Genomic DNA, 27,138 nt, shown 5'->3' on the forward strand with positions numbered 1-27,138 from the left:
TTGGTTTCCTTTGACACTTAAGGTGTGAAAAGATATAATTGCTATTGTCATAGAGGTAAGGAAAAAATCTCTAATAATATATGTATATGATAAAAGTTTTTCACTACGGACTTCGTTAATTATTCCAGGAATCGTTCTCTTTGTACCAATAACATTGGGGCTTGCTGAGGGGATAAAAAATCCAATAATTAAAAAAAATCTTAAAAAAACTGCAATCCAGCAGTTGCGATAAATATAATTCAAACCATAGAGAATGTTAGCGTAGCGAGTATGGCGCCATCCGGTGACAAATTTTATAATTTTCTGTGGTGAACATGTAATCATGGTTTGTAACATGGATATGGGGAATAATGATTGGCGACCTTACCCTGCGTTTACAAATGCCAGTATTGGCAAGACAATAGCAAAAATACAAACCTTTTTCACAAATACATTTATAAATTTTTAAATATGTATAGAGAATAGTATGAATGTATTGGTGAAAATGGTTTGTAACTTTGCTATTGTCTTGCCAATACTGTCTTTGTGTAAACGCCTAGTTAGGGGTTGTTTATAAAATAACAACTGAATCACCCTGTTAGTGAGTTAGGATACGGAAGCCTATGAAGGTGTCATTGCAGGAACTATGTAAATATGATATTGCACGAATGTCCATGTATTCCCTACTAACCTATCCATGACTAGTTAAGAGGGCACTGAACCATTGAAAATTTAATTGCCCCTAAAAGAAATTATTATAAACTTCCACATAAATCGTATCGTAATAAATTGTAAACACCTTTCAGCCTCTGCTCTTATAATATGAGAAAAATCCCCTTTGGTCTGAGAAGTTTGTTAGTTTTTAATTTTTTTAAATTAATAATATTTTTTTATTGTTTTCCTTTCAGACCCGCCCGCAACGATGTCCCTTCCATGTACATTGAGGAAGAAGAATTGAACGACGAAGAAGCTGCTATGGGCACGGCGCGATCGGCTGAGATACGTGCACGCATTGCTCCCATAAATATGATGCCACGCTGTAGTACAAGTACAGCGAGTAGTCAACATCATTATATATCTGAAGGTTTCATACAATATGCCCAGCCCAGTCTAAACGGTAGGATACCAAATTCTATATTGAAAAAATTGTAGCCATAGTTAAAAAGCTTTGCTGTTTTTAAATTTAATGCAAGCACATATATGTATTTGTAGTTGATATAGTAGAATATTGAAAGTAGTTAGCATTAGTAGAAATTATTATATTTTAATATTATTTAAATTAATGAAACCCTATTTTTTGGCATAACAATATGAAATAAAAATTATTCAAGCTAATTGCTTTTTATGTGAAATCATTTTATTTGAATTTATTTTAAAGCATTTAAATAATTTCTAATTTATGTTTGTTTTTTGTAAATATAATTTTATTTTATATTTATTTTTAAGCGTGTGATTGTCTTGCATATAATTTCTCATGTGTACAAACGAGTATGTGCGTGTATTTGTGTGTGTAAATATGTTTTATTCTTATAGAATAATATATTTTCAAAATTATTAGTTATTTTGAAGCGTTTTGTTATATTTTAAATGATATGTTTAAGCATTAAAGAGGTATTAAAGGGGGCCAAGTAAGATGAGATATGTACGTCATCTCACACCACTCACTTTATCAGAAAATAATATCTCAGGTCTTCTTGAAGATCATAGTTCTTCGTTCCCATAGTGCTTGTTTATTTATCCTCCTCAGAAACATTTATGCATTCCTCCTCAAAACTAGTCCAAACCCGCTCCTTTTTATGACATGATCCATTTTAGTAAACCTCTCTCAATTTTTGAAACAAAATTGCAAACCATTTATATTAATATTCCCATCGAGAGTTAATAAAAATTTAAAGCTTTCATTATGCCTAAGGCGCTGCAAAGAAATGTCACACAAAAGTCAATATTGCTTCTTATTATATTGCTACTAAATTAGTTTTAACTAAATTCCGTGTAGACGTTGTTTGCTTCCCCGATACGAATAAAATAAATCGACGGTTCGTTTCAGATTGCAATGCTTTATTGAATTTACTTCTTTACTATTCGTTAACGACTTTATTTACTAAGCACACAGCTTAACTCTAATAAGCAGACAGCTTTCCCTTACTTCTTATTTAAATGACGGTTCCAGTAGATTTAAAACTGACTGACTGTCTCACAATTCTCTAGTATTTATGCCCAATCGCTTCTCGTTACCGTTGTTTCTAGCCGGAAGATCTGGTAGCTTCTCGACTACCAACATTTCAATCGTTCAACAAACACACAACTCGCATCAAGCGAACAACAACACATGCATACATGAGCGAGATGGTGACAAATACAAGAGAATTCAAAGAGTTACAATGACGCCACCTTGCAAACAGACACGAAAGAAAGTACAACAAAAACAATGAGTCTAAGCAACAACTGCATGACTGTGGAAATTGCATTCAGAATTTTGTTGTAAAACTAAATCAAATAAAGTTATTGCTTAATAAAAATTTACGTTACAATTAGAAATTTTAAATTAAGGGCAATTCATCTAAACAAACTTAAATCTTTCAAATTGTACTGAATTTCCCATTTCAAATATGGAATAATTCTCCAAGGGATTTTTCCTGCACTTCAACTTTTCTTTAAAAACTTAATTTTAGTTTTCCTTTCGACTCGTCTTTAGGGTCTATTTATTAAAAGGAAGTACCATATTTTTAGGTTCACAAAATCTGCAGGATTATTTTCCGCAACAACGATCTCACTGTCCGAATTCCATGCTTAAAGAAAACTTAAAAAAATGAGAATTTGGCAATGATAGAAAGTGTGGTCGTATGAACATTTCTTTGGGAATATCATCAGTAGGATGTGTACAAGTATTCATACAAAATCCCATTAAAATGGTCCATGACACGACTACCCGTAACAGGGCCGTTCAGTAATTATTTTAGACACAAACAATAACTAAGTAATCGGTGTTACCTACCACTCAATTTCTAAAGGTGTCCCTATATATTCAGTGGCTATCTTAGACCTAAACCAAATGGTGGCAATTGGTATTACCGCACTGTACGTGGATAATTTATTCAACACAAATTAAGACGAACAAATTAAGGGTTTTTCATGAAACACTTTTTGGATTAACATTGACAACAATATTTATTAAAAAGGCCCTAAGTCGATTTTATTCGGCTTTAGATGATGGCTAATAAATTGAAAATCGATTTTTACCAATCGAGGATCAAATTCGAAAGATCGACCTTTAGAGCTTAGCTAAAACGGCATACTACTTCCAAGTTTAGCACAAACGGTGAAAGAAACCAACAGCTTTTCTCAACAAATTTCCCTGAAGATGATTGACGATGTCAATCAAAATATCGGAATAAATAAAGAAAATCATCAAAAATAAACAACGCTTTTTACTGACCTTAAACCGAAAAATATCATCATATTAAAAAAGTTACTGCACATATGTATTGATATGAAGCCACGGCATCATCTCTTAAGACGAAGTACCGTAAGAAGTTGTCCGATTTGACAATGATATAAATTGTGATCGTATAAGCATTTCCTAGGGAATATCAGCAGCATGTGGCATATGGACATTATAGCAAAATCCCATTAAAATAATTCGTGGATAGTTGATAGTTTTGTTACCCAGGACATGACAGTTCTGGGACTGAAAACCTTAGACACAAACAATAATTCGACAAACGGTGTTTTTGCCACACCCAATGTACAACTCCAATCATAGAATATGTTTTGGTTTGACTGCATCTGTTGGCAATTTCCTTTATCAAAAATACCCTATATCGATCGCGAATCCGATTTTAAATGACTAAAGTGGGCGGAAAATAAGTTGGATTTTAAATAATTTATCGAAATCGAAATATCGAAAAGTCGACCGTTTCTTCAAATTCGAGTCCCTAAGTCCGAGGTAAATAAAATCACATACATACTATCTTGAAGTTGCTGAACATATTAATACATGTATTCTTTCACGACGAGGCACGGGAAGTGGTTGTCCGATATTGTCTATATTCGAACTTTGACAATGATAGAGCTTGTGACCGTACAAATATTTCTTAAGAAATATAACCAGTAGGTAGTATAGGGGCATTGGAGCAAAATCCAATTAAAATACTTCGTGGAATGACAGACCTCCATCAAGGAATCCATGGTATGACCAGGAGTGTTGTGCTGCTACCGAAGAGAAAAATGCGGCATGTAGGGCTACTTTACAATCAGTAGCAACGCGTAGCACACGAGAGAGGTATCGGGAGAAAAGGAGAGAGGAGATACGTCTTTTCCGCAGGAAAAAGAGAGAGATGGAAAAGCGGGAGTGTAAACAAATCGAGATGTACAGGAGACAGAATGAAGTCCGAAAATTCTAGCAAAGAGTGAAACATCAAACTGATGGCTTTGGTTCTGGCACATCCTCCTGTAGAGACCAGCAAGGTAATCTGGTAACTGATACAGATAGTGTACTCAGACGAAAGCCCATGGTCAACGAAATAATTGGACCATATCAATGCGGCTTTAGACCTGGCAAGTCCACCCGCAAAGCTAATTCGGCTTTGTAAAATGACTTTTACTGACACAAGATCTTCAGTTAAAATAGGAAAGAACCTCTCCGAAGAGTTTTGTACCAAAAGAGATTTCAGGCAAGGAGATCTTTTCAACATCCTGCTAGAAAAGGTTATACGAGAGGCAAACGTCAAAAGAAGTGGCACAATCTACACCAATAGCCACATGTTACTTGCTTATGCTGATGATATAGACATCATCGGACGAAGGAGAATCTGCTAAAGTGGGTCTGGCGGTAAACGGCGAGAAGACCAAGCTGATGGTGTCGACGCGCAATGCGTCCATTGAGATCGGACCAACTGTTGAAGTTGGTTGCTAAAAGTTTGAGGTAGTAAAAGGCTTCGTATACCTCGGCACCGCCGTAAACACAACAAACGACATCAGTTGTGAAATAAAAGGAAGAATTGTATTGGCCAATGCTACTTTGGCTTAAGTAAGCACTTTAAAAACAAAGCCACAACTCGTCAAACAAAAATAACGCTTTACAAAACACTGATACTACCCGTGCTAATGTATGGTTCTGAAGCCTGGGTACTTGCGCAAGCGGATAAGGCAGTGCTTGGCGTGTTTGAGAGAAAAATTATTCTAAAGATCTACGGACCGATCTGCGTTGACGGTGAATATCGACGTCGTATGAACCACGAGCTGTATCTGCTATACAACGACATCAATATAGTTAAACGTATCGAGATGCAGCGATTGCGTTGGCTAGGCCATATAATAAGAATGAGCGATGATGAACCCGCTAAAAGGGCGTATAAATTCGAGCCACATGGCGGTGCACGCAGAATTGGCAGGCCAAAGAATAGATGGCTCAAACAAGTGGATGACGAGATGACAAGGCGCGGTATTCCAAAACGCGAAGCACTAAACAGAGAGATCTCCAATTCTCTTCTTAGTTCGGTCTATGGAACAAATGTTCTGTAATGGGCCAGCTAAGTAAGTAAGTAGGAATGACAAATAGTGTTGTCACCCTGTAACGGGGCAGTTCAGTAAATAACATGGACACAAACAATAACTATATAATCAGTGTTACTATGAAGATCTTCCTTTCACTTTATTCCTAATGATGTCACCATGTGACAGGGCGATTCATTTCTTAGATATTAATGAGTATTTCTCCAAAATGCCCTAAATCAGTCATGAAATCTAAGTTAAGACAGACAAAGCAGATGTTTTCAAGAGAACATGTTTTGGATTAACGCACTCCGTTGTCAACAATATTCATCAAGAATCAAGAATCCAATTTTAGTTAACATGGAAGGTCGCATTTTAGTTGCTAACCGTAGGAATTTGTAACGCTATTCAGTTATTATGTCAGGAAGCATACACTTGCTCGGGAAGAAATATATCCTTATAATGAAAATCACAAAAACTACATTACATGAAAAATTCAAAACTATCCTCGAACAACCCTTAAACTGCATTCTAAACTTTTGTGAGGGAGATACCGAAAGGAGCTGTCCGATATAGTATAGCTTCAGATTTATAATTAAATAACAAACATCTCACTTGTTTTAAAATTGTTATTTTTAAACTGCTTCATTGTTAGATATCTCTCTAAAAATATTATCTCATAAAAGCTACTAAAATTATATATAAAAAAATCATTAACCCAAATAATTATATAAATTAACATCAAACTCACAAAACTTACTTTTCACAATAACCCCTTCCAACAAAAAATATAAATAAATAGTAGACGACACTCTCTTTCTCTCAGAAAACCAACAAACAATCCACCATAATTAACGATAGTAGCTAATAGAAGTAGTTGTAAATGTAGACTCCACTTCATCATATGTAAATGAGACATTTAACCCCCACCAAATTTAATGAAAATGCCAAGTCTTAATAAATACCCTAAACTTGTGTGTAGCAATCTAAAATTTCCTTCTCTGGCTAACATGGCTAACTAAAAACTAATTTCTCTCTTCACCTGTTGCTCCTTCTCTGTAACTATGAACTTCACCCTTCTAATTTCTAATTGCTAAATTTAAATCAAAAACTTTAGATTTTTTGTGACGAAAATTTGAAATTAAATTTACAAAAATTTCCCCCTTCCTATTAGGCGATGTACTATTGCCCTTGCTCGATTGCCATTCTACTTCTTCATCTGCAAATTGGTATGCTTTGTATCCTTATCCCAATGTTACGTCGACTGGTAACAGCACCACCAGTGCCGCTACTACTACTACTGCTACCAGCATGAATTGCCAGAAAATAACAGCGGATAATGCAACGTTGAATGCTTTAAATGCTGCTGCTTGGTCAAAAAGATATTTGCCCGTTCGTACGGGTAATGGAGGCGTTAAACTTTGGATTAATGGCAGTGATGTTTAGTGACAAAAAGAGAAAAAACGAAATTGTAAATGCATAAAACGATTTTATGAAAATTATTTTTTATTAACCGCTAAAGTTTCATACTTTAAATTAATTCTATTAATTTTATTAAAATTTCCTAAAATATCATTAACACATTTTCTCTCAATTTTCATTTCTATTATTTTTTGATTTTGTAATCAAATTGTAAGAGTGTTTGTGTCTTAACTTCAAATAGTATAGGTTGTTGCCTGATATATATTTATTTTTGGTTTGTCGATTTGTTTGTTTCCTCATTACCTGTCTTGTTATTTTTATGGCTATATCTAAGTGTGAATGTGTTTTCTTGTTTATATGTATGTGTGAGAGCCTACAATAAGTAAAATTTTCCAATAATTAGAGTCAACAGCTCCGATTTGTATATTTTTGTTCTTTATAACATTTCCACCTAGAAAACATACGATTCAAGCCACGGGGTATCATGCCAGGTGCCATGTCATAACTCCCATATCAATTTAGGGAGGTACAGCCACTTTAATGTATTTTTTTGACTTATGTACGTTGGGAGTTTTGTCAAGTTATCGGGATTTATTAAAAATTCAAGGTTTTAAGTCCCTACCCAGCAAAAATTCGGATCCAGTAGTCATTACGTAACCCATTACAAAGTAATGTAAACAAGCTTCTTTTCCCATTACAAGTAATCTGAAAGGTAATGGGATACTTCTTAAAAAAATTACAAGGCAAACCTACTTACTTTACTCCTCACTAAGTAATGAGGACGGTGGCACAGTGAGTGTGTGTCCGATTATAATTCCTAGGGTTGTGTGTTCAACGCTCACTGTCGGCACGCGAGTTTTTTTAATTAAAAAATAACAGTTCGTATTGCACATGTGCACTGCACATTTAAGTTCTTAAGCAACCCTTAATGTTCGTGTGCGTGGCATAGTATGTAGTGTCTTTGGCTAAAAATCAGAGGGTTCGTGTGTTCAACTCGCACAGCGAGCGAAATAAAATAAAGTAAAATGAAAGTAAGAAGTGTGTTGAAATTAAAAACAAATTCTCCACATCAACTGTTCTAAAAATAGAATTTTTTTCAACATACTTTTAAACTTCTAGTGGCCACGGAGTAACTAGTTATTTTAGTGGTCATAAAATTACTACAAACTGAGTGCGACATGCCCTTGTAAAAATAATGGGGAAGAAGTAGTTACGGCTGCCAAAAATCCCTTACAAAACCCATGATTTTGGGAGGACTTTTTTTGCTGGGTAGCTACTTCTAAAATCATCCGATGCAAAAGCCAATAATGCTTCGTATTACATCAATATTTTTACAAAAATTGTTATTTATTAGGTACTGGTTTTCAGAAGAACGTTCTCTCACTAAGGTTATTTTTTCTTCAGAAACTGAACACTGTTTTTCCGGCCAATTTTAATTTTATTAGGAAATTCTAATTCTTTCTCATTTTATATATATATATATACCTAACCGAAGAAAAAATATCTTTAGTAGGTAGCATATGGGCATTCGAGCAAAATTTCTTTGAAATAGTTTGTGGATTGACTGATAGTGTTTTTATTTTGGAACAGGGCAGTTCAGTAATTATCTTAGACACAAACAATAACTTGATCGTGGGTTTACCATACCCAAGATACTATATGCATGTGGATAATATATTCAACACAAGTGAAGATATTCTACTCACCACTTTATTCATTCATTGTCACCATGTAACAGGGTGATTCAATTCCTCTCTTAGACACAAACCTAACATTGATAATTTGTATTACCAAACGCAAGATATAAACTGTAAGTGGATAATTTAATCAACACAAATTAAGACGGACAATTTAATGGTTTTTCATAAAGCACTTTTTGGACCGTCAACAATAATTATGAAAAAAGACCCTAACTTGGTCACGAAGCCGATGTTAGTCGACTTTAGATGGTGGGGAAAAATTGGAAATCGTATTTTTTTACCGATTTGTCAAGTTTGAAAGATCGAAAAGTCTACCTTAGATCTTAGCTACGGTCTACTATAAATTAGATATGAGGCTATGAGAACATCTTTGACGACGATGTACCGGAAGGAGTTTTCCGATATAGTCTATCTTCGAACTTTGACAATATTAGAAATTGTGACCGTTTAAGCGTTAGACCATATCGAATTAAAATAGTTCGTTTATTAGCTGATATTGTCGTTACCTTGTAACAGGGCAGTTCAATAACTTAGACACACAACTATACCCAATGTACAATTTCAATGTCAATATATACATTTTTACACTTTTTGTCACCACGTGACAGGGAGATTTATTAGGTTTCTTAGACACAAACCTAGGACATGACAATGTGCCAACTTTATTCAACACAAATTAACACATTGGGCTTGTTCGAAAACTTCGCAAGTAAAAAGTATTTGTAAGTACTTGCAATTAGTTCTCATATCTCTTTGATTGAACAAGTTTGTTATAGAATAACCTTTTTTAAACGTTTGTACAAACGTTTTTGTTATCGAACAGACCTATTAGCACAACGCATTTTGGATTGACGCCCTCTGTTGGAAAACAAGAAACGTAGGACGGTTAATTCTGAGTGGTACACTGCAATTTGTTGGCCTGAAGTCCCCTGAGAAATTCGAAAAACAAACAAGGAAACACTAATCATTTTGCATCATGCCAATGCGAGTTCTCACACATCGATTCAAACCAGCGCACAGTGGGAAAAATACAGATCAGCTCCGATAGAAAAGTACCTCCACGATTTTCGGTATTTTGAAGATTTCTGGCATATTACCCAAGCAAAATGGCTAAATTTGGCATTTAGTCTTCGTTGGGAGTATAAAACATTCCCACATAGAATTATCGGTGCAGGTCCACGTTTTGACGTAGCCCTCATAGAACGGTACCGGCCGATTTTGGTAATTTTGAAGGTTTTAGCCACATTTTCCAAATTAAATTGTTGAGATTTGACATTTAGTCTTCGTTGGGAGTATAAAGCATTCCGACAGAGAATTATTGGTACAGGTTCACGTTATATATATAGAACGGCATCGCCCGATTTTCGGTATTTTAAAGCTTCAGTCACATCATCGAACCGGAACGGGTGAAATCTGGTTTGAATACACATAATTTGTGGTGTAGGGAATAATAAGAGTTCAAAATCAACACAGCATGCTCTTTTAAGTAATAACAACTTTTATTTAGCACTTTGTTTGGAGGCCCTTTACTTCTTTCATTTTCGTAGTTCCCCCCATTTCCTAGGAACCGCAGGACGGACATTTTCAATTTTTATTTTCTTATCTGCTATGCTGCCATAAATTCCAACTGATATCAGAGATTTTATATCAAACAAATTTCCAGAATCGTCATTATACCCTCAGCCATTAGGCTAAAAGGGTTTGTACACTTTGATACGGCCAAAAATGTGCCTCATCGAAATAACGGTTTTAGACCCCAAGTATGTTTGGACGAAATTCGTTTCAGAGAATTTGGAGTCGATTTAGCCATGTCCGTCCGTCTGTCTGTCTGTCTGCCTGGCTGGTGCGCACGATAACTCTCGAACGGATCAACCGATTCGAACCGAATTTTGGGTATCGTATCGTTCCACTCCTTCGGGTACCTCCCCCACAAAAGTTCAAAATTTGTCTGTAAAATGGTGTGATATAAAATGCAATCGATTTGGTCCAAGCTTTGCACATCGTATTATTCCTTCCAAATATATATAGGGTTCGAATATGGAATACACTGTTCCACTCCTTCGGGTACCTCCCACACAAATTCGGATAAACTGAAGTTTAACAGCTCCTCTCGGATCGTTTCGAACAATTTTTTTTTTGCACAAGTCCATGCTTCCTGAGATATTGGGCAAAATGTTCCAAGAAACCATGACGGCGACACCCAAAATGGCAAATCCTCAAGATAATTCTTGCAGGGAGTTATTGATGCACACTTTGCACATCATATTAATTCAGCCAGTCATGTATTAGGTTGGAATATGGACTATATCGGTCCAATCCTTCGGGTACCTCCCACACAAAATCCAAAAATAAATGAAGTTTAAGAGCTCCTCTTGCACGCTTAGATTCTTTTTTCAGTAGCGCCCTTATTTAAAACGGTATAATCTTTTACCGGAATACCTCAATACTTTCTGAGATAACGGTCCAAGCTCCAAAACCCTGCCAGTACATACTCAAATAGCTATCGTGCAAGATAATTCTAAAACTTTTTCAAAATTTTATTCCAAACTTAGTTTAATGTAATTTAATATTTGGATCCTTTATGAAGAAATTTGGTTACTAAAAATGTTTGGTATATGTCAATGATGCCCCACATTACGTTACATACAGATTTTAAAGCAAACTCGTGATACAAAATCAATATATTTTATATACGGCATAATTATAGTGTTTGACTTTGTTTTTGGGGGGGGGGTCAATGGCTGAGGGTATATCTCTGTCAGCACAGCTGATTGACACTTTCTTACTTGTTTTATTTGAATTAAACTTTAAAAAGCATCCTGTGCTAAATTGACATATTTCCTTAAAAATTGCACAAAGTCAAAAATCGCAAAAGTCGAAGAAAAATATATATAAAAAAAATAATAAATCTTGATCCAATCTGATCCGATTTTGTACTTTATCCCTTTTTTAATTGAAGAAGTTGAATAAGATGTTTCATTATATGTAATTAACCCGTAACATCAGAATTAACATAACTTTCGGCTCATAAAACTGTTTAATTTAGTTAAATACCTTTACGATAAACCAAAAATACAAAAGATTCGAAAATAATATGTTCACAAACAGCACATGTCTATAGCAATTTTACAGCTCAAAAACATCATCGAGAACACTGTAAAAAACATCTATGTTCAATGTACCGTTATTCCGTTCCGACTAGTTATTGTATACGCCGTTAAGTATAGTCAACCCTCTAGTTTAATACTGTACTAAAGTTTTGAAGTCCATTTTTTGATTTTCTGCACGCTATGTCGGTATTTTTTCCCACTGCGCTGCACCTGTTTGACCGGACAAAACGTGGAATTCAATTCAATGACTTCATCTGGTTCCAGCATATCAAGAAAAAAATTCGTAGTCAACGATTTTCGGCGCCAGAATATGCTGTTGAAGCGTTCAAAAACCATGTTTTGGAGGTGTTCCAATCAGAGTGGAAAAAGAGCTTGAACAACAAGTGCATAAATCAATCTTTAGAAAACAACAAAACTATTTTTGATGGTAAAATTTTGCGTTTTCATTTTAGGCCAGATGGTAATCGTGCAGCCCTCGTAACAGGACTACTGAACACTTGATGCAAGAGGTCTATGAAGAAATACCCCTAAATATTGGCACATTTCAGGGCCCATATCTCAGGAACTATTGGCTTTTCCTAGCAAAAAATTTTATGTTATCATTATGTCCACATTATTTTTCATTTCCATCCATTTGCTTCTGTGTTTGATTTCTTCTTTATGTACTGACTTAAAGGATAGCTATGCAGATTTTATCCTTAATTATATTGGTGGTTGTTTTTGTTCACATCGGCCTTGATGTAGGTTTTTGATTTTATTGTTTTCTATTGCATACATATTAATTTGTACAATGTTTCAAGTCAAAAGAATGTCTTTGACATTTTATTTAGAGACATTTTAAAAATCCCAACATGAAACATTCGAAAACACCCTGTGAGCTATTCGAATAAGTGCAGAACATTCTTATTTTATATAAGACAATTTAGAACTTAAAACGGAAGCTCAAACTTAACTAAAATCAAATACAGGTTAATGTAGCATGAAGCATTAAAGAAAATAAAGTCGAAGTTTTTATTAAGGAAACCTCTACCAACCATTAAATATAACTCCTTCTCGTGGTCTGGGCCCCTAACTTAATGCCTCAAATTTTTAATCCGTAACAATTCCAAAACGATCCTCTAACCAAATCTATGTCTTGTGGATATATTACGATGTACGAAGTTTTGATCAAATCAGTTATTCCCTTCTGGAGGTATAGTGTTAACCTACCAGCTAGAACTATGTCACATTTCTGATCCTCTGAAGCAATAAGGCTGATAGTATAACAATATCTTTGCTTTTATCCTTATTACAATTAACCACAGTGTCTACTTACTACCGATGCTAGTAATGTTGTATACAGTTTCTGAGAACACTCTTTTGTCAAGCCAGAGCTTGTTAAATGTTAAGTTTTTCTTTTTGTTTTTGTTAGTAATGTTGCCACAAAGTACTCTTGTGGCTTTAATTGGCCATAATTGCAAAATGCTTTTAACTTTTATGAATCCATATGAAACTCTCAATATGTGTGTATGTGTGAATAACACACACACATAAAACATACATACGTTGTGTTCACCAACAACACCACTGTTGATGTTCTACAACATTGAACATAAAAATTGTGTTTGTATTGTTGTCGTCCCGATGAAGGTGTCATTTGATGAACATGTTAATATTCTTTACGACAAAATAGTGAACACCTAAGGCATCATTGTCGGATGGTTTGTGTTTTTAGTTAAATCCCAAAAACACATAGACCCACTACCTACCCTACCATATACTACCCTACCTACCTTGAGAATATCCCGTAAATGCTTGATTATTTTGATTTTGTAGTGCTTTGTGCTGAAGGATGGATGGATGGTCAGACGTTAGCTGGCTGAAACTAAGTTTATCTGGAATAGTTTGTGTTGTAATTTGGTATAAAACAAAGTTGCGTTTTATATTACTCCTGAGGAGAGAGTTACACGACTACTATTACTACGCACTATCTGCAGTAGTTTGAAGTGTAGATAATTAATTGTCAACTTGACAATGGAAACATAATATGAGTGATGTCGTTTTTGTAAAGAGAATTAAAAAAAAGGATACTAGGGACAATCAGGATAATTTGCACGACCACAAGCGCGGATTATTTTTAAACATTTTATAAAACATTTCTTAAAGAATTTTTTGGGCCATTTGCGCCCCTACAAGCGTGGAATCGTTTAAAGATTTTTCAAAGACATTCAAGATCAGCAGGCGTGTTTTTTAAAGAATTCTTGAAAGTCATTTGCATCCCCACATGCGTGGATTTTTAAAGAATTCTTGAAAGTAATTTGTCGCCGCTTCAATCCGTAAATTTTATAAACATTTTTGAGGGACACTTCAACGGCTACATCCGTAGATTTTTTTTTAAGAATTTTGCATGGACTTTTTAAAGAATTTTTTAGGGTTATTTCCACGTGAATTTTTTAAAGAAATTTTGATGCACTTTTCTAAAACCACATGCGTGGATTTTTTAAAAAAATTTTGAGGCTAAATTCCATGACCACATGCGTGGATTTTTTAAAAATTTTTGAAGCCCATTTCTACAGCCACGCATGTGGATTTTTTAAAGAATTTTTGAAAGTCATTTCAAGTACCACGTGCGTGGATTTTTTAAGAATTTTTGAGGCTCTTTTCTACAACCACATGCGTGGATTTCTTAAAGAATTTTTGAAAGTCATTTCAAGCAACACATGCGGGGATTTTTTAAAAAATTTTTGAAAGTCATTTCAAGCAACACATGCGTGGATTTTTTAAAGAATTTTTAAAAGTAATTTCAAGTACCACATGCGTGGATTTTTTTAAAAAATTTTGAGGTTCATTTCTACAACCACATGCGTGAATTTTTTAAAGAATTTTTGAAAGTCATTTCAAGCAACACATGTGGGGATTTTTTAAAAAATTTTTGAAAGTCATTTCAAGCAACACATGCGTGGATTTTTTAAAAAATTTTTGAAAGTAATTTCAAGTACCACATGCGTGGATTTTTTTAAAAAATTTTGAGGCTCATTTCTACAACCACATGCGTGAATTTTTTAAAGAATTTTTGAAAGTCATTTCAAGCAACACATGCGGGGACTTTTTAAAAAAATTTTGAGGCTAAATTCCAAGACCACATGCGTGGATTTTTTAAAAAATTTTGAAGCCCATTTCTACAGCCACGCATGTGGATTTTTTAAAGAATTTTTGAAAGTCATTTCAAGTACCACGTGCGTGGATTTTTTAAGAATTTTTGAGGCTCTTTTCTACAACCACATGCGTGGATTTCTTAAAGAATTTTTGAAAGTCATTTCAAGCAATACATGCGGGGATTTTTTAAAGAATTTTTGGAAGTCATTTTAAAAAATTTTGAGGCTCATTTCTACAACCACATGCGTGGATTTTTTAAAGAATTTTTGAGGCTCATTTCTACAACCACATGCGTGGATTTTTTAAAGAATTTTTGAGGCTCATTTCTACAACCACATCCGTAGATTTTTTAAAGAATTTTTGAGGCTCATATCTAAGACCACATACGTGGATTTTTAAAAAGAATTTCTGAGGCATATATCTACAACCACATACGTGGATTTTTTAAATAATTTTTGAGGCTAATTTCTAAGACAACATGCGGGGATTTTTGAGGCTCATTACGAGTACTACGACCACATGCGTGGATTTTTTAAAGAATTTTTGAGGCTCGTTTCTATAACCACATGAGTTGATTTTTTAAACAACTTTTGAGGCTCATTTCTATGACCACATGTGTAAATTTTTTATAGAATTTTTGAGGCTCATTCTACGACCACATGCGTGGATTTTTTAAAGATTTTTGATGCTCATTTCTAAGACCACATGCGTAGATTTTTTAAACATTTTTGAAGCACTTTTTTACAGCCACATGCGTGGATTTTTTAAAGAATATTTGAAAGTAATTTAAGGCAAAAGATGCGGGGATTCTGTAAAAAAAATTTTAAAAGTAATTTAAAGCAACAGATGCGGGGATTCTGTAAAAAAAATTTGAAAGTCATTTCAAGTACCACATGCGTGGATTTTTTAAAGAATTTCAATTCAAACACCACATTCGTGGATTTTTAAAGATTTTTTGAGGCTCATTTCAAGCAACACAAGCATGGATTTTTTAATGACTTTTTGAGGCTAATTTCAAACATCACATTCGTGGATTTTTAAAGATTTTTTGAGGCTCATTTCAAGCAACACATGCGTGGATTTTTTTAAAGACTTTTTGAGGATCATTTCAAACACCACATTCGTGGATTTTTAAAAAAATTTTGAGGCTCATTTCAAGCCACATATAAGTGGATTTTTTAAAGACTTTTTGGAGCTCATTTGTACGACCACATGCGTGGATTTTTTAAAGATTTTTGAAACTCATTTCTACGACCACATGTGTGTGGATTTTGTAAGGATTTTTTGAGGCTCATTTCTACGACCACATGTGTGGATTTTTTAAAGAATTTTTGAGGGTCACTTGCAGCTCCAGGGAACCAAAAATACCCAATACTTAATTCGTGTAGTACTGTAAAAATCCCACTCACCATAAGTTGTCACCAACCCTTGTGTGGCTGTAATTGTTGCTTTCTTCATTGTTGCTACTGTTACTGTGTGTACGGGTTTTCAAGTATATAAGTGTCCCCTACGGAAACACACTAACACATATCCTCAAGTAGTGTTAAAGTATACATTTCCAGTTTGGCATTCTTTGCAGAATAAATAAAAACTCAAAACAACAACGACATTCCGGGCGATGAATAGCCGGCAAGAGGGCCACTTTATAATGCAACAAAGACAAACACGGTAGACAATACAGTTTGCTTGAAACGAAAAAAAAACAAAAATTATTACGCAAACATTCTTCAAAGTCTGAAAGGATACATCTGCAACTGTTACCAAATTCATCACATATTTAATTTGGCAACTATTTAAAGTTTTAAATTTTATTCAAACAAAGACAAGCCGTTAAAATTGCCCATAGCTATTTCTAAAGTTTTTTCCACATTTTTTTCTTTCCCTCAAACAACATCCTTTCATCCGTAACTAAAACTGTGAAGAAAATATTTTTCAATTATTCAGAAGACGTTTTCGATAATTAATATGAAGGCGTTATATGAATTTTTAATTAACAACAGTCATCATAGCAATACTCCACCACAGTCTACCCTGTAAAGCATTTCGCACAATTGCCTTCAGGGAATTCGGTTCAGAGTGGGGAAAGGATGACAGCACTTTACTACTAAATCGGGGCCACAGTCACAAACCACAATGAAATGTTAAACCTTGTCGAAACTTAAGTAAGTTTTGTGTAATTAAATGTGAAAAGATGATAAATCGTTTTATAAGACTTTTGTTGTTGATTTTGATAAATATTCTGCTACTGCTTCTTCTTCGCCTTCTTCAACTTTCTGGTAAATCCAATTCTTGGTAATGTTTCAAGTTAAATCCCCCCTTTTCATTATTAGAATTCTAAGATTGGTTAATTAAGACTCTTGATGTGTAGCATCAAAGGAGTGATGAATAATTGTAAAGATACCAGCCAAGGAAAGGGGAATTAGATAAAGAAAGGGAGTAACTATTACATTGTATTTTATATAGTTGAAATGTGACGAAGTATTCGTTAAATGTGTATGGTATGAAGAATTATTGCATTTTTATTGAAACTATATTCAGACAGTGGATGGATGACCAACTCAATATTAAAATATTGGGGTTGAAGACAGCGGATGGATTTTTCAAAGTCATTTCAAGCACCACATGCAATGGATTTTTAAAAGAATTTTTCGAAGTCATTTATGCACGACATGCGTGGATTTTAAAGATCTTTTTTAAAGTCATTTCAAGCACCACATGCGTGGATTTTTTAAAGAATTTTTTAAACTCATTTCAAGCACCACATGCGTGGATTTTTTAAAGAATTTTTTAAACTCATTTCAAGCACCACATGCGTGGATTTTTTAAAGAATTTTTTAAACTCATTTCAAGCACCACATGCGTGGATTTTTTAAAGAATTTTTTAAACTCATTTCAAGCACCACATGCGTGGATTTTTTAAAGAATTTTTTAAACTCATTTCAAGCACCACATGCGTGGATTTTTTAAAGAATTTTTTAAACTCATTTCAAGCACCACATGCGTGGATTTTTTAAAGAATTTTTTAAACTCATTTCAAGCACCACATGCGTGGATTTTTTAAAGAATTTTTTAAACTCATTTCAAGCACCACATGCGTGGATTTTTTAAAGAATTTTTTAAACTCATTTCAAGCACCACATGCGTGGATTTTTTAAAGAATTTTTTAAACTCATTTCAAGCACCACATGCGTGGATTTTTTAAAGAATTTTTTAAACTCATTTCAAGCACCACATGCGTGGATTTTTTAAAGAATTTTTTAAACTCATTTCAAGCACCACATGCGTGGATTTTTTAAAGAATTTTTTAAACTCATTTCAAGCACCACATGCGTGGATTTTTTAAAGAATTTTTTAAACTCATTTCAAGCACCACATGCGTGGATTTTTTAAAGAATTTTTTAAACTCATTTCAAGCACCACATGCGTGGATTTTTTAAAGAATTTTTTAAACTCATTTCAAGCACCACATGCGTGGATTTTTTAAAGAATTTTTTAAACTCATTTCAAGCACCACATGCGTGGATTTTTTAAAGAATTTTTTAAACTCATTTCAAGCACCACATGCGTGGATTTTTTAAAGAATTTTTTAAACTCATTTCAAGCACCACATGCGTGGATTTTTTAAAGAATTTTTTAAACTCATTTCAAGCACCACATGCGTGGATTTTTTAAAGAATTTTTTAAACTCATTTCAAGCACCACATGCGTGGATTTTTTAAAGAATTTTTTAAACTCATTTCAAGCACCACATGCGTGGATTTTTTAAAGAATTTTTTAAACTCATTTCAAGCACCACATGCGTGGATTTTTTAAAGAATTTTTTAAACTCATTTCAAGCACCACATGCGTGGATTTTTTAAAGAATTTTTTAAACTCATTTCAAGCACCACATGCGTGGATTTTTTAAAGAATTTTTTAAACTCATTTCAAGCACCACATGCGTGGATTTTTTAAAGAATTTTTTAAACTCATTTCAAGCACCACATGCGTGGATTTTTTAAAGAATTTTTTAAACTCATTTCAAGCACCACATGCGTGGATTTTTTAAAGAATTTTTTAAACTCATTTCAAGCACCACATGCGTGGATTTTTTAAAGAATTTTTTAAACTCATTTCAAGCACCACATGCGTGGATTTTTTAAAGAATTTTTTAAACTCATTTCAAGCACCACATGCGTGGATTTTTTAAAGAATTTTTTAAACTCATTTCAAGCACCACATGCGTGGATTTTTTAAAGAATTTTTTAAACTCATTTCAAGCACCACATGCGTGGATTTTTTAAAGAATTTTTTAAACTCATTTCAAGCACCACATGCGTGGATTTTTTAAAGAATTTTTTAAACTCATTTCAAGCACCACATGCGTGGATTTTTTAAAGAATTTTTTAAACTCATTTCAAGCACCACATGCGTGGATTTTTTAAAGAATTTTTTAAACTCATTTCAAGCACCACATGCGTGGATTTTTTAAAGAATTTTTTAAACTCATTTCAAGCACCACATGCGTGGATTTTTTAAAGAATTTTTTAAACTCATTTCAAGCACCACATGCGTGGATTTTTTAAAGAATTTTTTAAACTCATTTCAAGCACCACATGCGTGGATTTTTTAAAGAATTTTTTAAACTCATTTCAAGCACCACATGCGTGGATTTTTTAAAGAATTTTTTAAACTCATTTCAAGCACCACATGCGTGGATTTTTTAAAGAATTTTTTAAACTCATTTCAAGCACCACATGCGTGGATTTTTTAAAGAATTTTTTAAACTCATTTCAAGCACCACATGCGTGGATTTTTTAAAGAATTTTTTAAACTCATTTCAAGCACCACATGCGTGGATTTTTTAAAGAATTTTTTAAACTCATTTCAAGCACCACATGCGTGGATTTTTTAAAGAATTTTTTAAACTCATTTCAAGCACCACATGCGTGGATTTTTTAAAGAATTTTTTAAACTCATTTCAAGCACCACATGCGTGGATTTTTTAAAGAATTTTTTAAACTCATTTCAAGCACCACATGCGTGGATTTTTTAAAGAATTTTTTAAACTCATTTCAAGCACCACATGCGTGGATTTTTTAAAGAATTTTTAAACTCATTTCAAGCACCACATGCGTGGATTTTTTAAAGAATTTTTTAAACTCATTTCAAGCACCACATGCGTGGATTTTTTAAAGAATTTTTTAAACTCATTTCAAGCACCACATGCGTGGATTTTTTAAAGAATTTTTTAAACTCATTTCAAGCACCACATGCGTGGATTTTTTAAAGAATTTTTTAAACTCATTTCAAGCACCACATGCGTGGATTTTTTAAAGAATTTTTTAAACTCATTTCAAGCACCACATGCGTGGATTTTTTAAAGAATTTTTTAAACTCATTTCAAGCACCACATGCGTGGATTTTTTAAAGAATTTTTTAAACTCATTTCAAGCACCACATGCGTGGATTTTTTAAAGAATTTTTTAAACTCATTTCAAGCACCACATGCGTGGATTTTTTAAAGAATTTTTTAAACTCATTTCAAGCACCACATGCGTGGATTTTTTAAAGAATTTTTTAAACTCATTTCAAGCACCACATGCGTGGATTTTTTAAAGAATTTTTTAAACTCATTTCAAGCACCACATGCGTGGATTTTTTAAAGAATTTTTTAAACTCATTTCAAGCACCACATGCGTGGATTTTTTAAAGAATTTTTTAAACTCATTTCAAGCACCACATGCGTGGATTTTTTAAAGAATTTTTTAAACTCATTTCAAGCACCACATGCGTGGATTTTTTAAAGAATTTTTTAAACTCATTTCAAGCACCACATGCGTGGATTTTTTAAAGAATTTTTTAAACTCATTTCAAGCACCACATGCGTGGATTTTTTAAAGAATTTTTTAAACTCATTTCAAGCACCACATGCGTGGATTTTTTAAAGAATTTTTTAAACTCATTTCAAGCACCACATGCGTGGATTTTTTAAAGAATTTTTTAAACTCATTTCAAGCACCACATGCGTGGATTTTTTAAAGAATTTTTTAAACTCATTTCAAGCACCACATGCGTGGATTTTTTAAAGAATTTTTTAAACTCATTTCAAGCACCACATGCGTGGATTTTTTAAAGAATTTTTTAAACTCATTTCAAGCACCACATGCGTGGATTTTTTAAAGAATTTTTTAAACTCATTTCAAGCACCACATGCGTGGATTTTTTAAAGAATTTTTTAAACTCATTTCAAGCACCACATGCGTGGATTTTTTAAAGAATTTTTTAAACTCATTTCAAGCACCACATGCGTGGATTTTTTAAAGAATTTTTTAAACTCATTTCAAGCACCACATGCGTGGATTTTTTAAAGAATTTTTTAAACTCATTTCAAGCACCACATGCGTGGATTTTTTAAAGAATTTTTTAAACTCATTTCAAGCACCACATGCGTGGATTTTTTAAAGAATTTTTTAAACTCATTTCAAGCACCACATGCGTGGATTTTTTAAAGAATTTTTTAAACTCATTTCAAGCACCACATGCGTGGATTTTTTAAAGAATTTTTTAAACTCATTTCAAGCACCACATGCGTGGATTTTTTAAAGAATTTTTTAAACTCATTTCAAGCACCACATGCGTGGATTTTTTAAAGAATTTTTTTAAACTCATTTCAAGCACCACATGCGTGGATTTTTTAAAGAATTTTTTAAACTCATTTCAAGCACCACATGCGTGGATTTTTTAAAGAATTTTTTAAACTCATTTCAAGCACCACATGCGTGGATTTTTTAAAGAATTTTTTAAACTCATTTCAAGCACCACATGCGTGGATTTTTTAAAGAATTTTTTAAACTCATTTCAAGCACCACATGCGTGGATTTTTTAAAGAATTTTTTAAACTCATTTCAAGCACCACATGCGTGGATTTTTTAAAGAATTTTTTAAACTCATTTCAAGCACCACATGCGTGGATTTTTTAAAGAATTTTTTAAACTCATTTCAAGCACCACATGCGTGGATTTTTTAAAGAATTTTTTAAACTCATTTCAAGCACCACATGCGTGGATTTTTTAAAGAATTTTTTAAACTCATTTCAAGCACCACATGCGTGGATTTTTTAAAGAATTTTTTAAACTCATTTCAAGCACCACATGCGTGGATTTTTTAAAGAATTTTTTAAACTCATTTCAAGCACCACATGCGTGGATTTTTTAAAGAATTTTTTAAACTCATTTCAAGCACCACATGCGTGGATTTTTTAAAGAATTTTTTAAACTCATTTCAAGCACCACATGCGTGGATTTTTTAAAGAATTTTTTAAACTCATTTCAAGCACCACATGCGTGGATTTTTTAAAGAATTTTTTAAACTCATTTCAAGCACCACATGCGTGGATTTTTTAAAGAATTTTTTAAACTCATTTCAAGCACCACATGCGTGGATTTTTTAAAGAATTTTTTAAACTCATTTCAAGCACCACATGCGTGGATTTTTTAAAGAATTTTTTAAACTCATTTCAAGCACCACATGCGTGGATTTTTTAAAGAATTTTTTAAACTCATTTCAAGCACCACATGCGTGGATTTTTTAAAGAATTTTTTAAACTCATTTCAAGCACCACATGCGTGGATTTTTTAAAGAAGTTTTTAAACTCATTTCAAGCACCACATGCGTGGATTTTTTAAAGAAGTTTTTAAACTCATTTCAAGCACCACATGCGTGGATTTTTTAAAGAATTTTTTAAACTCATTTCAAGCACCACATGCGTGGATTTTTTAAAGAATTTTTTAAACTCATTTCAAGCACCACATGCGTGGATTTTTTAAAGAATTTTTTAAACTCATTTCAAGCACAACATGCGTGGATTTTTTAAAGAATTTTTTAAACTCATTTCAAGCACCACATGCGTGGATTTTTTAAAGAATTTTTTAAACTCATTTCAAGCACCACATGCGTGGATTTTTTAAAGAATTTTTTAAACTCATTTCAAGCACCACATGCGTGGATTTTTTAAAGAATTTTTTAAACTCATTTCAAGCACCACATGCGTGGATTTTTTAAAGAATTTTTTAAACTCATTTCAAGCACCACATGCGTGGATTTTTTAAAGAATTTTTTAAACTCATTTCAAGCACCACATGCGTGGATTTTTTAAAGAATTTTTTAAACTCATTTCAAGCACCACATGCGTGGATTTTTTAAAGAATTTTTTAAACTCATTTCAAGCACCACATGCGTGGATTTTTTAAAGAATTTTTTAAACTCATTTCAAGCACCACATGCGTGGATTTTTTAAAGAATTTTTTAAACTCATTTCAAGCACCACATGCGTGGATTTTTTAAAGAATTTTTTAAACTCATTTCAAGCACCACATGCGTGGATTTTTTAAAGAATTTTTTAAACTCATTTCAAGCACCACATGCGTGGATTTTTTAAAGAATTTTTTAAACTCATTTCAAGCACCACATGCGTGGATTTTTTAAAGAATTTTTTAAACTCATTTCAAGCACCACATGCGTGGATTTTTTAAAGAATTTTTTAAACTCATTTCAAGCACCACATGCGTGGATTTTTTAAAGAATTTTTTAAACTCATTTCAAGCACCACATGCGTGGATTTTTTAAAGAATTTTTTAAACTCATTTCAAGCACCACATGCGTGGATTTTTTAAAGAATTTTTTAAACTCATTTCAAGCACCACATGCGTGGATTTTTTAAAGAATTTTTTAAACTCATTTCAAGCACCACATGCGTGGATTTTTTAAAGAATTTTTTAAACTCATTTCAAGCACCACATGCGTGGATTTTTTAAAGAATTTTTTAAACTCATTTCAAGCACCACATGCGTGGATTTTTTAAAGAATTTTTTAAACTCATTTCAAGCACCACATGCGTGGATTTTTTAAAGAATTTTTTAAACTCATTTCAAGCACCACATGCGTGGATTTTTTAAAGAATTTTTTAAACTCATTTCAAGCACCACATGCGTGGATTTTTTAAAGAATTTTTTAAACTCATTTCAAGCACCACATGCGTGGATTTTTTAAAGAATTTTTTAAACTCATTTCAAGCACCACATGCGTGGATTTTTTAAAGAATTTTTTAAACTCATTTCAAGCACCACATGCGTGGATTTTTTAAAGAATTTTTTAAACTCATTTCAAGCACCACATGCGTGGATTTTTTAAAGAATTTTTTAAACTCATTTCAAGCACCACATGCGTGGATTTTTTAAAGAATTTTTTAAACTCATTTCAAGCACCACATGCGTGGATTTTTTAAAGAATTTTTTAAACTCATTTCAAGCACCACATGCGTGGATTTTTTAAAGAATTTTTTAAACTCATTTCAAGCACCACATGCGTGGATTTTTTAAAGAATTTTTTAAACTCATTTCAAGCACCACATGCGTGGATTTTTTAAAGAATTTTTTAAACTCATTTCAAGCACCACATGCGTGGATTTTTTAAAGAATTTTTTAAACTCATTTCAAGCACCACATGCGTGGATTTTTTAAAGAATTTTTTAAACTCATTTCAAGCACCACATGCGTGGATTTTTTAAAGAATTTTTTAAACTCATTTCAAGCACCACATGCGTGGATTTTTTAAAGAATTTTTTAAACTCATTTCAAGCACCACATGCGTGGATTTTTTAAAGAATTTTTTAAACTCATTTCAAGCACCACATGCGTGGATTTTTTAAAGAATTTTTTAAACTCATTTCAAGCACCACATGCGTGGATTTTTTAAAGAATTTTTTAAACTCATTTCAAGCACCACATGCGTGGATTTTTTAAAGAATTTTTTAAACTCATTTCAAGCACCACATGCGTGGATTTTTTAAAGAATTTTTGAAACTCATTTCAAGCACCACATGCGTGGATTTTTTAAAGAATTTTTTAAACTCATTTCAAGCACCACATGCGTGGATTTTTTAAAGAATTTTTGAAACTCATTTCAAGCACCACATGCGTGGATTTTTTAAAGAATTTTTGAAACTCATTTCAAGCACCACATGCGTGGATTTTTTAAAGAATTTTTGAAACTCATTTCAAGCACCACATGCGTGGATTTTTTAAAGAATTTTTGAAACTCATTTCAAGCACCACATGCGTGGATTTTTTAAAGAATTTTTGAAACTCATTTCAAGCACCACATGCGTGGATTTTTTAAAGAATTTTTGAAACTCATTTCAAGCACCACATGCGTGGATTTTTTAAAGAATTTTTGAAACTCATTTCAAGCACCACATGCGTGGATTTTTTAAAGAATTTTTGAAACTCATTTCAAGCACCACATGCGTGGATTTTTTAAAGAATTTTTGAAACTCATTTCAAGCACCACATGCGTGGATTTTTTAAAGAATTTTTGAAACTCATTTCAAGCACCACATGCGTGGATTTTTTAAAGAATTTTTGAAACTCATTTCAAGCACCACATGCGTGGATTTTTTAAAGAATTTTTGAAACTCATTTCAAGCACCACATGCGTGGATTTTTTAAAGAATTTTTGAAACTCATTTCAAGCACCACATGCGTGGATTTTTTAAAGAATTTTTGAAACTCATTTCAAGCACCACATGCGTGGATTTTTTAAAGAATTTTTGAAACTCATTTCAAGCACCACATGCGTGGATTTTTTAAAGAATTTGTGAAACTCATTTCAAGCACCACATGCGTGGATTTTTTAAAGAATTTGTGAAACTCATTTCAAGCACCACATGCGTGGATTTTTTAAAGAATTTTTGAAGGTCATTTCAGGTACCACATGCGTGGATTTTTTAAAGTATTTTTAAAGTCATTTCAGGTACCACATGCGTGGATTTTTTAAAGAATTTTTGAAGGTCATTTCAGGTACCACATGCGTGGATTTTTTAACGAATTTTTGAAGGTCATTTCAGGTACCACATGCGTGGATTTTTTAAAGTATTTTTAAAGTCATTTCAGGTACCACATGCGTGGATTTTTTAAAGATTCTTTTTATAGTAATTTCAATTCAACTTGTTTGGATTTTTTTAAAGAATTTTTTGAAGTAATTTCAAGCACTACAAGCGTGGATTTTTTAAAGAATTTTTGAAAGTCATTTTTAGTCCCGTATGCATCGATTTTTTAAAGAATTTTTGAAAGTCATTTCTAGTCCCGTATGCGTGGATTTTTTAAAGAATGTTTGAAAGTCATTTTTGGTCCCATATCCGTGGATTTTGTAAAGAATCTACATGTCCTCTGTAGAAAGAAATCCCCGAGATGTGTTTAATAGTCTGCCTATATAAGGCATTTTAAGGTTTTCTATATACGAAAGACCTTTTACAGGTCTTCCTTCGTTCTACAGGCATTTAATAGATAGAAGAAACTGTATAGGTCGTAATGGTATTTTGTAGATAGGAAGACCTTTCAGAGGTCTTCGATAGATAGAACACATGCTACAGGTATTCTATAGATAACACATCTCGTATGCTTTTGGTCCAGTCATAGGCTGAGGGTAATAAGCTGCCTAGGAAGCCAACGGATTGATTCCCTTTTACTAGTTAATATTAAAGGTGTGCATAGCATCTCTCAATTTTAGATTGTAGTATGGTGAAATATCTCTTGAGAGATATTTACGACTCACCACTTGTCGATTTCTATGGCTTTAGTACCTTTTTTCCCCACCACCTTTCACAATATCTAAATTAATATTCTGCTCTCGCAAGCTTCTACATTCTGTTATTAATTATTGCAAAATACTAAATCTCTTTCTTAAAGATTTTACGTTAATTATTTTTTAATAACTTTTTAAATTTATATCATTATGTTATCAAAGCAATCACAAGCAGAATAAGAAGCAGAAAATGAGAAGCTGCAGAAAAATTAATTTGTAGGAATATTATATTTCATTTGAAGTTTGATATGGTTTACTAAGTTGATATGGATGTTCTTCTATATGTGTGCTAGTGTGTTTTTTTTCATGTGGTGTAATTTATATGTTTGAGTGGAATTGTTTATATGTGTTTGTGTGTGTATTTGCTATTTGCTTCAGCTTCTATTGCTTTAATTTATGTCTATACTTTTAATGAAGCCAACAAAACTGCTCGTATCCAAGTATTTTTACTAATTATAAAAACTTTTGCAAATATGGCTTTCCCCTCACTTTCTATTTTTCTTCTCTTTTAACACATATTTTGTTTTTTTCCCCATTTTTCCATTACTTATTTTTTCCTGATGTGTATTTGTTTTGTATTTTTTCCATAAAAATAATGGCACAACCACAAATCCAACAATGTTGAAACCAAAATGCACTTTGATTTCATTTCACAATAATACGCACATGCACACACT

The 27,138-nt window shown here is 32.9% G+C and overlaps 1 protein-coding gene across 10 annotated transcripts in view; it reads left to right on the forward strand.

The window, feature by feature from the left end:
• Positions 1 to 27,138, forward strand: part of side (motor axon guidance molcule sidestep) — a 704,399-nt gene that overhangs the window by 668,942 nt on the left and 8,319 nt on the right. For 6 of the 10 annotated variants that reach the window (XM_073961261.1, XM_073961266.1, XM_073961262.1 and 3 more), the window contains exons 17-18: positions 888 to 1,096; positions 6,647 to 6,943. In XM_073961261.1, the coding sequence (XP_073817362.1) occupies positions 888 to 1,096; positions 6,647 to 6,918 (481 nt within the window). In that variant the 3' untranslated portion in view covers positions 6,919 to 6,943. The remainder of the gene's footprint in view (positions 1 to 887; positions 1,097 to 6,646; positions 6,944 to 27,138) is intronic. The other 4 variants (XM_073961267.1, XM_073961269.1, XM_073961268.1 and 1 more) reach the window with 1 other exon arrangement.

Source organism: Musca autumnalis, unplaced genomic scaffold (assembly GCF_047663935.1).
Source record: "Musca autumnalis isolate F117 unplaced genomic scaffold, ASM4766393v1 scaffold_1, whole genome shotgun sequence".
Lineage (NCBI taxonomy): Eukaryota > Metazoa > Arthropoda > Insecta > Diptera > Muscidae > Musca > Musca autumnalis.